We start from the raw sequence: 17738 nt of genomic DNA, 5'->3' as shown, positions 1-17738 counted from the left end.
ACATTATCAACGACAGATGTCACGGCAAAGAACACGACAAGTAAATAGCCACGAGAAGAAGGTGCAAACAGACTGACAGATCCGCCACAGGACCAAACGAGGCGGAATGCGCATCTCAAGCGCTGCCACTCACCTGGCAGGAACAGTTTGATGTTGCAACAGCGTGTGAACCCGTTTCTCCACCGATGCCAATTATCCCTCTGCACCGAGTGGGGAAGCGCAAGGGATGTCATCATTAGCACAAGCGGTAAACAGTAGTCTACGAAAACGCAGCGTGCTCCTTGTGGCGCAACTCACTTCGCCCACAAAAAAAAAAAAAAGGAACCGGCAGACAGGAACCGAAGCAGCCCTGCAAATATAAATAGACATCAAACGCTAAAAGACTGCCTTCTATTTTGAATTGGGACTCTTGCGATAATGGATTGCCCAAATACGCTCGGCGACAGAGTCCATACATTTCTGCTAGATCTTAACTGTGCTAAACAAATGCATTATGCAGCAGGGAGCAGCTGAGCCCATGGTTCTGGGAACTGGCTTGTTTACGAGAGTGGGATGCAGATAATACACTGGGCAAATACAGCTGTGTGCATGTTAATACCAGCTCAGATCAGCCTTAATCAAATCCTTTCTTCCTAGGAAAGTTGTACCATTCTCCACATCTTTCTTTCCTGCTTCTTATTGCCTCTCTTACCTTCTGTCTGCCTAGTTATGACACAGCTTCAGGGGGGGAAAGGGCAAGAGCAGCAGGTGGGGAGATGAAGGGAACGGTGATGGGTGGCTTCCATTTCGTCTTTCTTTCTTCCTTTCCCTCAGGGGATGTAAACCACTACTGGCTCATTGCTAAATCAATCAAGTGGGCCTCCACCAAGCTGTTTATTGCTAACAGCCACTAAGGGTCTTGATTAATATAGCTGTCTGGGTGTGGTGGCTAGCCTAGGCGGCTCTGAATTAGCACATCATCATAAAGGACCAGGAAGGAAGACAGGAAGCAGGAGGTAGCTTTGAGCTCTGTATCTTGCATTCATAACAAACTCATAACCAACTCTGACAAGTGTGAGAGACACAGATCCTTTAGTAAACTTTGTATTTTGGAAAAGCTGATTATTTCATGTGATATTTTAAAATGAGCCTGCACTATTGTCTAAAAATGCCCTGTTGCAATAAGAAAGAAAACGTAATAATGTGAATAACAAACAATCTGAGAGGCATGGCATACAGTATCCTTCACTAAGACGCTATGGAGTGTATCTGAGAGATAGAACCTGTGTCCGTGCTCCCTAGTCACCGAGGCATTGCTAATAACAGACCTTTATTGACAAAGCAGGGATCAGCCATAGATGGAGAGATTAACTGGAGTAAAGGATCAATGCTGGAGAAAGAGAGGGACAGCTTGGAGTCTTCAGCCCTGGAGCCCAAAATCTTTGGCTATGAACCATAAAGTAGCTAGAAAAACAGTAACAAAAATGAGTGGTATGTTGACAACTGGTAAGGACTGAAAGGAAGATGGTAAAGGGGCAAGAGCTCCATTAGCTGGTGTGTACTTCATTTCCTACTGCATCAGATTTACAGGCAGGAACAGAGAACAAGCGTGATCCAACCAGGGATGGGCTCTGTAACATCTAGCAAGCCTAGCCTTGATGAACCCAGCCGCAGCAAGCTCTGCAGCAGTGTCCATGTTGCGTTCAATGGAGGTCCTGCTTTGTTACATCCTTGTAATTATACCCCTCGCTAGGAGAAAACAACTGTCATGTTCCAGCCACGCTCAAATGTTGACCTAATTCTACTACTCTGTTTACACCACACAGTTGCCTGGAAATCAAGACCACACCAAAGGTATCTTCAGGGCATGTTTTTTTTTTCTTTTTCCAGACCAAGGTCAGTTTGTCCTGAGAGTTTGGTACATTTAGTCAAATGTGAAACTGGTTTTTAGGCCCGGGAGAGGTTCAGAGCGCTAATCCCTGGTCCTCCAGTCCTGTGATACAGGGTGCACTTCAAGTGAATCCTGGTGCCCTCCCACAATATGAGCTAAAGCTCTGGAGCTTCTGGCGCTGTGCATCAAGTAATGTGATTGGTTTATTTTTCCACTTGGGCCTCATGTTTTGTAGTGGCAGGAAAGTGGTGCAAGCAGGTTAGAACAGAACCTCATTTTTACCTTCTTGCCCAAGGACATAAAACAAATAACTGCAGATTATCACTGTGTGTATCAGTAGCCTAACAAAGGAAACTAATAATAGAAGCTATGATCCTACTGTTAACCATCAAGCGTCAAAAACAGTAAAGGGATGAACTTGTTACCTACTGTTTTGCAAAAACTCTGCGCATAAGGACGATGTACGGAATTGCGCAATTTCCCACAGTTCGGAAGACATTCTCCTGTGTAATAGCAAACCTGTGCTAACAAGCTCCTCTCCCAAAAGCGGGCAAGAACTGATCCTGAGTGCAGACTCAACTATTCTGGCCAAGTGCAAAAACAGCCTACATGCACTTTTAATCCTTTAGGAAGGAAATGAACTAATGGCTGGAAAAGAGGCTGAATCTACTGAATTAAAATTATTTACCCAGTTGTTACAATAAAGGCAAATATGATAGTAGAATACCTAATTAAATAGACTGAACGAATGATTTCATGACTACATTTACATAAAGCTATGCATTCTGTGTGATCAAGTCTACATATCAGTCATAATGATGTATTAGTGTAATAATACTAAAATCATTGCATAAATCACTACCGTAATACTCCCAATAAGCTTGTTCATAACACAAGTGCATCTCTTCCACAGTATTACTTTCAGAAGGGACGAAGGACGAGTTGAACAAAGAGAGAAATCTGCAGGGAACGCAGTGCAGAGATTTGTGGAGGGATGACTCATGAACTGGACCAGTGTGGTTCACAAGAGCAGCGGGACCCCATCTCCTCCTGATCAGACAAAACACACTTCAAACTAGACATGGGAGCGAAAAGTGACATTACGATTTCTGCACTTGCGTCTTGAGAGGGGGATAAACAGAAAAAAGACTTTCAAAAATAGTACTTCCAAGTGAGAGATGGTCAGAGGAAGGTGGCTAATAAAAGGGGCTTTGTGCAGTTTTGATTGCGGGGGTCAGCGGCATCAAATTAAAACTGCACAAGGAACTGGGCAACAAACACAATCCTGTCCTGCAGGAGAACAGCCAATTAAAGGCATGTGTGATCAAATCCAGCCTGTCTGTCCTTTCTGCCACTAACTGTGCTAACAAGGTCCCTGTGACTGGAGTTTAGAGGAGGCAGGGTCACATGGCACAAACACAACATCAGCACAGGAGAGAGAAAAAGAAAAAGTGAGATATAGAGAAAGAGAGAAAGACAGAGAGAAGCAGAGATGACCTCTTACTCACTGTACAGTGCACCATTCGTTTAGTCCAAGCTCAGGCCACACAATGGATAAAATCCCATATCACGATTATATCGATATCCATCTTGCCAGCAATGGATGTACATTAACAATTAGATTAGATACAAAAAAGGATTAGATATAAAAAAATTGCTACAGGGGAAATGGGCCTCCTAACAACCACCTGGAAGACCTGGTCGACACCAAAACTGGCCCCATCAGATAAACAGCACTGAAAGCTTCCATCTCTGAGAGAGAGGAGAAAATCAAGCTGCTTCAGATCTGAAAACATCCACAGGTGTTTCTGTCCATCCCTCCACTGTGAGAAGACCACTCAGCGCTGTGGGTCTGAATGGACGTGTAGCTGATCAAGAAGAACCTCACTGAGAAAAGGAGACGGACACATCAAAGAAGCTGAACGATGGACTGACCACCCCAAACCTCAACACCGCTGAATGGGTTTGATTACTTCAGAAAATCAACCAGTTTATAAGACTGAACTTGAGATTTGTCCGCAGAATTAATCGAGAGACGGAAAGTGAGCCTTCTGAGAAGAACGGAAGCTGAAACAAAGGAAAAGTGTGGACACAATACGACTACCGTTTATTTATATAGCACGTTTCACGCTGGTGGCAGCTCAAAGTTCTTTACAGGTGATAAAGCTTAACAGTAATACAAGAAATTATGAGTAGTGATTCAAAATCTTATAGGAAAATGACAGATCAAATTAAAAAGACACCATGACCCGCAGAGTTTTAATTAAACACTAAATTAAAGAAATGAATTTTTAGATGTTTCTTAAAAGTGAGCTCTGAGCTTGACTGTCTAATAAAAGGGGAACTGAGCCCCACAGTTCAGAAGCAGAATAACTGAACGAGTCTCTCCATGGTTTCTGTATTTTACAGGTGTTTGCAGAAGGTCAGTATCTGCAGATCTAAGATCATGTGCTGGACAGCCACACTGTGATGCACGTGGTGGTGCTGTAAGGTTATCTAGAGCCTTAAAAACCAGTAGCAGGACTTTAAAAGAAAAATACTGAAAGCATGATACTGTATTTAGTTGTTGAAGCTTCTGTGTAAATCTCTTTGAAATATGTTCTCTGCTTTTGTCCTGACACTGAAAACAGAACAATTTCTACAAGTTAAAATGAACTGATCAGTGACTTTTGCTCAGTGCTCTACTGTATCTGATGGAATGTGATGCCACAGAGTGATGAGCAAAACTGCAACATTACTACAGAAAACAGCTTATTTACTGATCTTCCAACAGGGGGAATATTATTAAGGGTTTATTTCAAATGCAGTGAGAGAGGCAGACAAAGACAGGCTGAAAATACAGAGCAAATATCTAGAGAATATTCAGAGGCAGGTCCAAGCCCAAAGGCCTGCACTGGACTGGGCTTGTGGGATGCCAAACACTGGGCCTTCTGATCCACAGAGAAGCTGTGATCCTATGCCACTGTCCAGCAGAGCCACACGAAGCGCAGTGTTCCCAGCACGATCTGGGGCAAAGCGAGGCCAGTACCACCTTGGGGTGGACGAGAATGTGTGTGCGTGCTTGTTTTCATACATTTTCAAGACTTTGTAATGCTCATCACTGTAAAGACCATCATGGTTGGGTCTCCACACGTTTCCCAACCCAATGCAGCTCTACAAGATCTCGATGGTGTCTAAATTTCACTCAATGATGTGTGAGGTGCTTTGAATCTTTGAGTCTTGTTGCAGTACTGTATATGGGTACTTACATGTATGTGTGACCCCAGGTCCTCACACTGTATTAAAACAGACTGTGCATGTATGTGTATGTGTCTGACACCTTGCAGCAAGTGGGCAGATGGTGAGACCTGGGCTGCTGTTTGTGGTAGACTATATCAAGAGCTCCAGGTTGGCAGGTGACAGCAGTGCCAGCAGTGCCAGGAAAGGGCACCACGCCATGGCGGAGAGAGAGAGAGAGCGCAGACCGAGAGTGTGCAAAAGAGAGTGAGCAAGTGAGAAAGAGAAAAAGGAAGAGGAAAAACTAAACAGAACAAGAGAGAGGATGAGACAGCAAGTGAATGAGTGAGTGAGAAAGAGAGAGTGAAAGATATGGAGAGAATAAGAGAGATAGACAGCAGACAGAGAGCAACAGATAAAGAGAAAGAGAGACAGTGAGACAGAGTGGAAAGAAGAACGAGAAACATATAAAGAATGAATGAGAAAAAGAATGAAAGAGAGAGAGAGAGAGAGAGAGAGCAACAGAGAGAAAGAGTGTGCAAAAGAGAACAAGCAAGTGAGAAAGAGAGGAAAAGCTAAACAGAACGAGAGAGAATGAGAAAACAAGTGAGTAAGAGAGAGAGAGTGTGAAAAAGATGGACAGAGTAAGAGAGAGAGCAACAGAGAAAGAGAGACAGAGAGAGAAAAATAGTATACAAAAGACAGTGAAGGAGAAAGCAAGAGAAAGAAATAGTGAAGGAGAATGAGAAAGCAAGAGAGTGAGTGAGAGAAAAAGTACGTGAAAGAGAAAGAAAGGAAGAAAGCGATGGAGAATGAAAGAGAATGAGAAAGTGAGTGAGAGAATGAGGAAGAGACTCTGAATGTCAGTGAGAGAGTGAAAGAGAGACAGATAAAGTGAGAGGGTGAGAAAGAATGTGAGAGAAAGAGTGAAAGAAGAAACAGATACAGAGATAAGAAAGAGTGAGAGAAAGAGAGAGAGAAAGCAACAGAGAGACAACAGAGACAGAGCTAGAAAAAAAGAGAAAGAGAGAGAGCAGACTCAGATAGAAGTGTGCTGTGACAGCAGTGAGGTGGATGAGTGCAGGTGTCTCTTCCCTTCTTCCTCTGCTCCTCTGAGGACTCTCTAAGGACTCACAGAGATGTGGAGGAGAAGCAGATGGTGGATCTTCTGTATTCAGCTCACGGCCGCGCAGCTCGGCCAGCAGTTTGCTAAAAACAAACCCAAACAAGCCCAAAGCCGGCTCAAGTGTGCCGGAGTCGGGGAAAGGTGACTATAGGTTTAATGAAGCCAGCAGCCCACAAACGCTTCAGCACAACTGAACCTGCTCCAGGAGGAACACCTGGAGCTTCAGGCTTCAGACTGCACTGTCAGATGGTGATGGAGACGGAGACTTTTCTCAGGCTTTTCTCAAGGGTTAGGAGTGTGTTTATGGGAATTTTTGACCGTTCTTCCAGAAGCGCATTCATGAGAGACACGAAAAGGCCTGGCTCACAGTCTCCGCTCTAATTCATCCCAAAGGTGTTCTATCAGGTTGAGGTCAGGACTCTGTGCAGGCCAGTCAAGTTCTACCACACCAAACTCGCTCATCCATGTCTTTAATACTTACTTGGCAGGGGCGATACCATGATCACGAAGGTGGTTCACCCAGGGTGAGGCTCTGCCATTGCTGACCCTTGCGAATTCCCCAAATGCGGAATTCTCGACTGCATAATTTCTGGTAGTGGGGGACTGCATTTGTACTCTGGGGCAGTCGGGGGCTGGAGGTTAGGGAACCAGCCCTGTGACCAGAAAGTTGCCGGTTCGATTCTCTTGGCTGACAGTCCATGACTGAAGTGCCCTTGAGCAAGACACCTAACCCCCAATTGCTCCCTAGGGCTTGGCTTTATACACCTGTGGCCACGGAAATGATTGGAAAACCTGAATTCAATGTTGGATTCGTGGAACTTTTTTTTGTCGTACTTTTGGAAAACCTATTGCATGTAATAGTAAGTCCCATATGCGTCATATATGTACCTAAATGTGAGAACAACTATGTCCTATATGAATTATGCACATAAATAAAATGAGAACACAAGAAAGCCATTTCAATTCTCGAGGCAGATAACATGACCAAAAAAAGCCTATGAAAAGATGAAACATAGTAAAAGATAAAAAAGATAACTTCTAGCTCTTCTCAGCCTTGAAATATCATCAATGAAAATAAAATGGAACATGACTTTATTCCAAGCAATTTTGAACCATCTTTTTCCATTTACCATGATTTTCGGATGTGCTGTGTTCACATGTCAAAATAAAAAACGAATGGACGGCATCGATATGTTACTGTGTGTACAGCGTGTGTGTGTGTGTGTGTGTGTGTGTGTGTGTGCGCATATGCTCGTGCTGGATTTTCATTCGTGTGCTCTAAAGGAATCCCCCTCTGGGAGCAGTACAGTCTATCGAGAATGTTCAAACCTACACGACAGCAGAGCACACGTGTCGATAAGAGTGCATGTGCCTTCATATATATGTGTGCATGTGGCCTGCTGTTGTGTTAAAGCCCTCTGCATAGGCAGGCCTGCAGCAGATGGATGGGGGGCGCTCCCCCCCAGCACAGGGGCCTGTATTCCCTGCTGAGCCACACAGGCCTTGCCAAAGCCTGGATTTTCATGTAAAACTGGCCCGCCTACAATAACCCTGCGCTTTGGGCCGAGGCCCAGCCAGGAGTGCCACGCTGCCAGGTCCAGTGCTCAGCGGTAACAAGGCAGATGGCTGGGGCTCAGCACAACGGGCAAAAAAATAAATAACACAATGCAAGAGGAGGGAACACTGCCTCTGCCGGCCAGCTGGAGTGAGCACGGACCATGGGGCTAGTTTACAAGCGTGTACTGGACCATGGGCCTACGTGCTTGTGCAATGGCTGGCACCTCGGCCGCGGGGTCCCGTGTTAGGTCCAGCAAAGGTAGCGCAGGATGTGCATGTGCTAAGCATTCAAACACCTGCTGTTTTGCAAACACTCTGGTTGAAACTGCATTCTGGGGAATTTTCTTTTTTGTTGCCGTTTAAATGGTCACAGTTGCAAAGAGCCACAGTGGATAAGCCAAACAGCAAAACAGAATTTAAGCTGCCCCCCCCCAACACTTCCTCACCTGATGCCGTCTTGTGAAAAGAAAACTGCAATTACCTCAAAAGCTTGTTTACATGAAGTGTCGCAGCCAATAAGCTTGTTCATAAGTAAAATGCACACTTGCCTCTGATGATGGTCAGCTTGGCCTGGACGCTGACCTCGCCCTCGCTGTTCTCTGCCACGCACTCGTAGATGTTCTCATCTCGAGGAGCCCGCAGCGGCTGGATACGGAGGACGGCTCCTGCACCTTCGTCGAATTCTATAGTCTGTGGAGAGAGAGCCGGTTTCATGGGAGTCCAGCCACTTCCTATTTCCCCTATTGTATCAGAATCAATGCAAGCCGCTAGGGATGCGCCAACGAAGGAATGTGGGTGAACTAAATGGTTAAAACATATCAAATTAAATGCTTCTAACCATTTGTGTCAAACCTCTTATTTATTTTTTTTAAAAGCAGAAGGACGTACTGCACTAAAAAAAATAATAATAATAATTTAGTTTTAGTTTGAGTATCTTTCTGTTTTGCTACCGTAAACAGGTTCTGGGTACTGCTCATTTATTGAGGAGCTGAACACCAGCTGAGTGGTTTGCGTTCAGTGACGCTGAGGTGATTAAAAACTCCAGCAGCACTGCTGTGTCTGATCCACTCAGACCAGCGCAACACACGCTAACACACCACCACCACATCAGTGTCACTGCAGTGCTGAGAATGATCCACCACCCAAATGGGGGTCCTGACCACTGAAGAACAGAGTAAGAAAGTATCAGAAGAACAGATGGACTACAGTCTGTAACTGTAGAACTACAAAGACCAGCTATACAGTAAGTGTAAGCACCTATATAGTACAATATACTATACAGTCTAGCTTGTAAATAACAGAGGTGGAATTATAGCCAAGTATTTTATATAAACCCTACTGTTATCACCAAAATTGTGCACGGGAGCGTCAACTCCGAAGGACAGATAATTAGTTTTTATTTCACGCTAATACATCTGATGTCACCCCAACCAAGTGCCCAAGAGAATCAATGGTGGTTTGACGCAGAGACGCGGCTGCCTTTGTTAGCCAGTGGCTAACGCCGCGGGTTTCTTTCAACTGCGAGTTTGCAAGGCGACGCTAATGAGAAGCAGTGCAGCGAGCGCACGCTGGCCTACGAGTGCGGAGATCAATATCAAAGTAAAGGCTGGAAGGGAAATCAAATTAATTCGAGCCCCCTCATAAAGCCACTTTTAAATGAAAGGAAGATGATAATTTGAGCCAGGGTTTGCAGCACCCTTGGGTTCGCACCATGCAGTGAAGGAGAGCAGACGATCCTCTAGCATGCTAGCATTTCTCTTTTTTCTTCCCGTGGCATTACGCAGTCGGGTTTTCCATCTTTCTTCAGCGGCGATGGCATGGTTAGCGCTGAGCTAGTTTTAATTAAGGCTTGCTGTGCATCAATCAAGACTCTACAGCTGCCATCTGTGCTCTGACGGAGGAACACAGCAAACAAACATCATAAATATGGCACAGCTTGTCTCCGCACAGAGCAGACACCAGCTAACAACATGATGCTAACGCTGGAAATGACATTTGGCAGCCAGTAAGCGGCCCTGAAGTGCAGTGTTATACTACTGTGTGCTTTATTGGCCAAAGGTGTTCCACAGTTCCAGATGCAGAGAGTCCTGTACATATTTACATATTTAGAATACAAATAAAACACGCAGGCTAACGATTTAATGAAATACTCATCTTGTGTTTTAACAGGGCTGTAACCGGTGATACATTAGCTTTAGCGTTAGCATATTACCAAGAATGAGCTGCTAGGTGTAGCTTTTTAGCATTTAATTAGCCCTGGTGTAGCATTAAATTAGCCCTGGTGTAGCATTTAATTAGCCCTGGTGTAGCATTTAATTAGCCCTGGTGTAGGTTTTTAGCATTTAATTAGCCCTGGTGTAGCATTTAATTAGCCCAGGTATAGCTTTTTAGCATTTAATTAGCCCAGGTATAGCTTTTTAGCATTTAATTAGTCCTGGTTGTCGCCTTTTAGCATTTAATTAGCCCTGGTGTAGCTTTTTAGCATTTAATTAGCACTGGTGTAGCTTTTTAGCATTTAATTAGTCCTGGTGTCGCCTTTTAAGCATTTAATTAGCCCTGGTGTAGCATTTAATTAGCCCAGGTATAGCTTTTTAGTATTTAATTAGCCCTGGTGTAGCATTTAATTAGCCCAGGTATAGCTTTTTAGCATTTAATTAGTCCTGGTTGTCGCCTTTTAGCATTTAATTAGCCCTGGTGTAGCTTTTTAGCATTTAATTAGCACTGGTGTAGCTTTTTAGCATTTAATTAGCACTGGTGTAGCTTTTTAGCATTTAATTAGCCCTGGTGTGGCTTTTAAGCATTTAAGTAGCCCTGGTATAGCTTTTTAGCATTGAATTAGCCCTGGTGTAGCATTTAATTAGCACTGGTGTAGCTTTTTAGCATTTAATTAGCCCTGGTATAGCTTTTTAGCATTTAATTAGCCCAGGTGTAGCTTTCTGGCATTTAATTAGCCCTGGTGTAGCTTTTAAGCATTTAATTAGCCCTGGTGTAGGTTTTTTGGCATTTAATTAGCCCTGGTGTAGCTTTTAAGCATTTACTTAGCCCTGGTGTAGCTTTTTGGCATTTAATTAGCCCTGGTGTAGCTTTTAAGCATTTAATTAGCCCTGGTGTAGCTTTTTGGCATTTAATTAGCCCTGGTGTAGCTTTTTAGCATTTAATTAGCCCAGGTGTAGCATTTAATTAGCCCTGGTGTAGCATTTAAGTAGCCCTGGTGTAGCTTTTTAGCATTTAATTAGCCCTTGTGTAGCATTTAATTGGCCCTGGTGTAGCTTTTTAGCATTTAATTAGCCCTGGTGTAGCATTTAATTAGCCCTGATGTAGCCTTTTAGTATTTAATTAGCCCTGGTGTAGCATTTAATTAGCCCTGGTGTAGCATTTAAGTAGCCCTGGTGTAGCTTTTTAGCATTTAATTAGCCCTGGTGTAGCATTTAAGTAGCCCTGGTGTAGCTTTTTAGCATTTAATTAGCCCTTGTGTAGCATTTAATTGGCCCTGGTGTAGCTTTTTAGCATTTAATTAGCCCTGGTGTAGCATTTAATTAGCCCTGATGTAGCCTTTTAGCATTTAATTAGCCCTGGTGTAGCATTTAATTAGCCCTGGTGTAGCATTTAAGTAGCCCTGGTGTAGCTTTTTAGCATTTAATTAGCCCTGGTGTAGCATTTAATTAGCCCTGGTGTAGCTTTTTAGCATTTAATTAGCCATGGTGTAGCATTTAATTAGCCCTGGTGTAGCTTTTTAGCATTTAATTAGCCCTGGTGTAGCATTTAAGTAGCCCTGGTGTAGCCTTTTAGCATTTAATTAGCCCTGGTGTAGCTTTTTAGCATTTAATTAAGTTAGCATAAAGACCCCTACCAGCCACTTCACACTGAAAAATCTGCAATCCAAGTTAACTGTAGCTGATCTAAGCTAAGCAACTTCAGCTTGTTCCAGGGAAGTTACATATGGAGGCTAATGACCAAGACTTGGCAGCAGAGGGCGCCCACAAGCGAGTCCTCAATGAATGGGAGTGAACGGAGCTAAACGGCTAAAAACAAAAAGATAAAACACTTTCTAGATCACAGGTGGAGAACCTTCCTTTAATTTTAGGAAGTAAAGGATGTGTTTCACTAAAAAAGCAAGGAAAACTCACCGATATGTTTCCTTTTTTCCTGGTTTGGGCAGCAGGATGATGGCATTACTGCTACTGAGTGCTGACTGATGGGCGAGCGGAGCAGCTCACTGGCTGTTCACACTCACAGACGTCATGGATGTACATGAGGCGCCGTTTTAAGCTTCTTAGCTCGAGTTTAAAAGCTCTTTAAAATAAAACAGCAGTGTTAAGATGTTCTGCTGTTCTGTGTTTAGAAAATGAATGTATACTTTTACATTAAAAACGTTTAAGCACTTATAAACTATGATTTTACTCAAATGCTCCATATCAACCCATTCATTGCGGACTCGCTCGGGAGCGCCCTCTAGAGTTTGAGAAGCCCAGAAGACATTACAGAGTAATAATTCTCCTCACTACAAGTTCTCTGGTACTGGCCTCCATCGGTCAACTTCAGGGTTTCAGTAACTTTCCGTAATCTTTCTTTTTATTGCGTTTACAGTGAAGTTTGTCCTCTGTGGTCACGATTACTCCGTATATGTAACACTAGATACCACTTTTTATCTCAAATCAGTGAAAGCTGACCGTTTAGACGAATATCTGCTGTGAAATGGAAATGGTGCTGTGTGTTCGTGCCGTCTTCTAGACGTAAACAGTGTTTTCAGATCAATTTTTTTGGAAGAATAAAGTTTCAAAGCTGTAATAAAGCAGGAGTTCACGTGTTTGAATTTCCTCAGGGGAAATACGCAATGTGCAGAAGTGGCTTGGATTAGGGGACGGCTAATTGGGGGGGTGATGTTAACCACTCTAGCTGATGTTAGCTCAACCCAGAAACAGTGATAATACACTCAACGGCCACTTTATTAGGTAGCTAGTAAAAGGTTGGACCCCCTTTTACCTTCAGAACTGCCTTAATTCTTCGGGGAAGACTTTCAACAAGGTGTTGGAAACGTTCCTCAGAGATTCTGGCTGGTTATTTGAGCTCCTGCTGCCTTTCTATCATCTGGAACCAGTCTGCCCATTCTCCTCTGACCTCTCACATCAACAAGGCATTTTCATCCACACAACTGACTGCTCACTGGATGTTTCCTGTTTTTCGGACCGTTCTCTGTAAACCCTAGAGATGGTTGTGCGTGAAAATCCCAGCAGATCAGCAGTTTCTGAAATACTCAGACCAGCCCGTCTGGCACCAACAACCACGCCACGTTCAAAGTCCCTTAAATCCCCTTTCTTCCCCGTTCTGATGCTCGGTCTGCACTTCAGCAAGTTGTCTTGACCACCTCTACATGCCTAAATGCCTTGAGCTGTGGCCGTGTGATTGGCTGATTAGCTATTTGTGTTAACAAGCAACTGACCTAATAAAGTGGCCAAAGTCTGCTGGACTTGCTTGCGGTACCTGGGCATCTGTTGATTAATTCTCCTGGATACTTGAATATCAATGGTAATTACAATGCAGCTGTAGATATTATAAATAAACAAAGGGCATCTATAAGCTGTCATTACACTAAAGGAAACGTCAATACGTCGCATATCATTTCACACAAGCTGCAAAAGTTGTGGCCCATTTTGTACTTTGTGTTATTTTTTCCAACATGTTCAATTCAGCCAAATAAATAGAAACTGTCCCGGAAAACATCATATTTAAGTGCTGAAGGACAGGAGACGCACAACAAATGCCATTACACAAAAACTTTTCAGCCGCTGACCCGTCTCTTACCTCGATGCGTTGGGAGTTGACGCGCTTGCCTTTCTTGTTCCATGTGACTCTGGGTTTGGGGTCCCCTGTCGCCTGGCATACGAAGGAGACCACGCCCCCAGAGACGCCAATCATGTCTACTGGAACCTTTGTGAACCTGGGAGCAGCTACATGAAGGAGAGAGAGAGAGGGAGAGAGAGAGAGAGAGAGAGAGGTGTGAGACAGAGAGAGAGAGACAGAGAGAGAGAGACAGAGAGAGAAAGATAGAGAGAGAGAGATACAGACAGAGAGAGAAAGATAAATAGAGAGAGAGAGAGAGAGAGAGAGAGAGACAGACAGCCAGAGAGATAGAGAAAGATAGAGATAGATATACAGATATGTATATATATATATATATATATATATATATATATATATATATATAGAGAGAGAGAGAGAGAGAGAGGAAGAGAGAGATACAAAGAGAGAGATACAGAGAGAGAGAGAGAGAGAGAGAGAGAGAGAGAGAGAGAGAAAGATAATTAATGTTCTGCTGCATTGTGTCAACTGAGGTACCAGAAGCTCACCTAATACATCACACGCCAGTTTGTATCAGCAATAAATTAAACAGTGTAGCCTCAATAAATTAATGGGTGCATGTAACCCCCCCCCCCCCCACACACACACACACAGTGAGAGATTGAGAAATAGAGAGAGTGAAAGAGAGTCAGAGAAAGAGACAGACAGTGAGTGAGAGATAGACAGTGAGAGAGAGAGAGAGAGAGAGAGAGAGACAGAGAGAGAGAGAGAGAGAGAGAGAGAGAGAGAGAGACAGAGAGAGAGAGACAGAGAGAGACAGAGAGAGAGAGAGACAGAGAGCGAGAACCTGGCCCATCCTGTGTCTGAGGGCAGAAATGACCAGAGAAGGAAGCTCCATGTATCAACATGGCAGTCAGTAATTGCACTACAGACGATCTGCACACTGACATTCTGACTCCATGAATTATTGAACAGAACAATGAATAATAAAGTCTCACGCCTTCTGTTTTGATTTTAATGCCCCCCAACCGCACGCATCCAAAATACCCCACACATGTCCCTCACCTGCCCTCGCAGATGCTAACTAATGCAGTCCGGGCACCACGTTTATCAAGGTTATCAGGAAGTCAAGAGCTGATCTGCTGTCAGCTTTGCCTTTAAAGGCTCACATCACTGAAAAACACGTTTTCCTGTCCACACAGTCTGTAGTGACTAAACTAAGACACAAAAACATTGAAATATATCTACATATTCCACCTACAACAGTTTAGCTCCGCCCATTTATGCTAAAGTCATGAGCAGTGTTTCATCTTTGGACTGCCTAGAATGGAGCATAACACAAGGTAGCCAATCAGAACAGAGCTAATTTACATATATCTGTCTAAACGGCACAGTAACAAAAACAGTTCATTCTAAGGGATGAAGAGAAGTTGGAAAAAGAGATATAAATATTGCTTATGGCTGAAAACAGCAGCATTAGCAACTGCTATAAGGTGACATACATTCATACCTCAAAAAAAACATACATAATGTCTTTTACAGGTGTCGATGTTTAATGTACAACAGCCAAAAGATGCTCACATGCACCTGCATTAGCTTAGCGCTAACATACCATTAGAAATCCCATAGGGTGGCTAGCAGAAATGACCATTAGCTGTTTGTCTCTTCTTGTTTTTTGATCTTTATAGCCCAAACTGAAGGTCTAGCTTCAGTCATGGTTCACAAATACAGAGCGATACTTTGATTATCTTGATAAATGTGGTTCTAAAAGAGGACAGGCTGCCATATTTGACCACTCAATGGTCAGAGAAAACCTACTGGTCCATTATTATAAGCTTAATTTGGCCTGGGACACTTTATCAGCCCATCCAGCGTCACCCAGGTTCATCACATCCACTGATCATGGCTCCAATCTCTCCTTCTCCTGTTGCCGCTCCGGCTTTTAGCTCATCTTTTTTACTTCTGCTGGGCAGAAGGTCATCCTAAACACAACAAGACACGAGAAGCAGCTCTCTCGGGGAACTTGTTAAAATCCAGAAAGTGCACAGATACGAGGAGATGATCAAACGGGCAAGCAAGCACATCAGATTAATTATTAAGAGTCCGTGGGCTGAGCCGGCTCCACGGGTAGAGATAAACACACATGAAGGCGAGTTCCTGCATTTATTAGGGACAAGGAGATGAGAGAAGAGCGCGATGGAGAAGAAGCCCGAGGATAATTCACGGTTCTTTCCCAAGTTCAACTCCCAGCACTCGCTCCCCGAGCACACGGACATAAACACACACGCTTGCGCGCTCATTTCAAGTGTTGTGAGTCATAATTCTTATAGCAGAAAGGATCAAACATGACCACGTCACTCTTTGATGTCGTACCGTTCCGAGGCTTTTCGTAGCCGTTTGCTCCTATGGGTATTAGGATCATAAGCAAAAGGCAGTGTGGTTCTAACAGGATGTCAAGCTTTATAATACAATGTAATGTGAAAGGTAGTGAAATTAATTGGATAGCTATTAACCTCACAAGTGCCCAAGGGTCAGTCTAATGTTAAGTGTAGTTTCCTTTGGTCACTTGACTGAACAGAACACGTAAAGTTCTACACAAACCAGCTACAACTTTCCTCTTTCTTAATAATTAAGGACACATGGAAAATATCAGATATTTGAATTGGCTCAGTGTTTTGCATGTATTTCCAATTAAGCCACAGTTTCCACATTGGTGTAATAATTGGAAATACATGCAAAACTGTGAGCCAATTCAAATATCTGATATTTTCCATGTATGTATGTATACAGTTGTATACAAAAGTTTGGGCACCCTTGGTCAAACATTTTGTTGATTTTCTAAAGTCTTGGGTTCACTACACTACTTTTAAAGTCTTAAGAGGTTATTAAAAGACTGGGCATCTCACACCATCACACTGGTTTTTCTAGATTTTTTTTGGGATGCACACTAAATGATCAGGGATGATCACACACTACTCAGCTTTTAGGCTGCTGCTGAATCGGGCCGAGCTCATTCAACTTGTGCAAACTCTTGTGAACTCTCCCGTTACCAGGAGACGCAAATAAACAAATGTGGCTGCTTAAGATGTTTAAGTGACAGTCTTTGAAATGTACATTCAAACTCAATTGTGCCTTAAATTCAGCTCATTAAAAAGCTTCGCTCCACACGTGAGACACTTTTCACCAGTGTCCTCAGTTTTCATTGGTTGTTGCAGGAGCCTGTTCAGATTCCTCAGAGTCGTTAACCAGTTTAGACTAAAATTAATTAAACATGAAAACATTTATTAAACAGGAAAAAATTGATTAAATGTGTTTGATAAACTCTGACTGGTCTGAAACAAGATTGGGAGGCTGCAAATCTGAGTCTGCACCCCTCAAACATCTCTCCAACTGTCAACGACCCAAAAATCTGCAGACTAGAGCTGACCAGCTCAGAACCAGCCAGACTAAGAATCAGACTAAAATCGGGTAAAAGTGGTGCAGCGTGACCCAGACTCAGACCAAGTGAAAATGAGTTAACACACCATTTACAACTCATTTTTGTGTACAACCCCAATTTATTTGCTAGGTTTTAACATCATTTTTGCACAAGCCTCTTTGTGTTGGGTGATGAAGTGAGAGGGAGGACCACCCTACCCACCCAGAGAGAACGAGGACAGTTATGCTCTCTTGGAGCCACAAATCTAATGATGGCATTATTATTTACAGTATTTACAGTATTACAGCATTTCTGTGTTATATGATCACTGAAGACTAGTAAGAGGTGCTACGATCAGGTAGTGAAGAGGTGAAAGAGAGAGAAAGGGTGAAGCTGAGATGGAGGTGAAGCAGAAAATTGTGTCACAGAGGAAAGAAACGAGTTGGTTTATACTCCATAGGTTAAGATCCATGGCTTAGCCCATTGTATCTTTGTGGGCCTCGCCTGAGGCCCCAGCAGAGGCAATGACCAGTACCGCCCAACTACTGAGCTGGCAGATCTGGTCCAGCCACTACAGGAGAGCAAAAGATCTCAGAGCAGAGTCAGCTATGGATTTTCTGACACTCGTTTCTGATGGGAGTGTATGAGTGTGTGTGTCAATGTAAAAGAGAATCTCCTGACAGGCCAGGATTCTTCAGCAGACCAGGACAAGTGACAGTGCCACGTCTGCGCGATTAACCTTTGCGCTGGCT

At 43.4% G+C, this 17738-nt stretch overlaps 1 protein-coding gene and 1 pseudogene across 19 annotated transcripts in view; one reads left to right on the top strand and one right to left on the bottom strand.

Moving 5' to 3' along the window:
- The window catches only part of ptprsa (protein tyrosine phosphatase receptor type Sa), a 364902-nt gene that overhangs the window by 168511 nt on the left and 178653 nt on the right, over positions 1-17738 (bottom strand). For all 19 annotated transcript variants that reach the window (XM_017693300.2, XM_037545527.1, XM_037545523.1 and 16 more), the window contains exons 4-5: positions 13572-13717; positions 8318-8459 (exon numbers count right to left, since the gene is read on the bottom strand). In XM_017693300.2, the coding sequence (XP_017548789.1) occupies positions 8318-8459; positions 13572-13717 (288 nt within the window). The remainder of the gene's footprint in view (positions 1-8317; positions 8460-13571; positions 13718-17738) is intronic.
- Positions 6686-6832, top strand: LOC119265301 (annotated as a pseudogene).

Source organism: Pygocentrus nattereri, chromosome 15 (assembly GCF_015220715.1).
Source record: "Pygocentrus nattereri isolate fPygNat1 chromosome 15, fPygNat1.pri, whole genome shotgun sequence".
NCBI lineage: Eukaryota > Metazoa > Chordata > Actinopteri > Characiformes > Serrasalmidae > Pygocentrus > Pygocentrus nattereri.
Note: the sequence above shows the minus strand (reverse complement) of the source record. Positions and strands in the feature narration are given on the sequence as shown.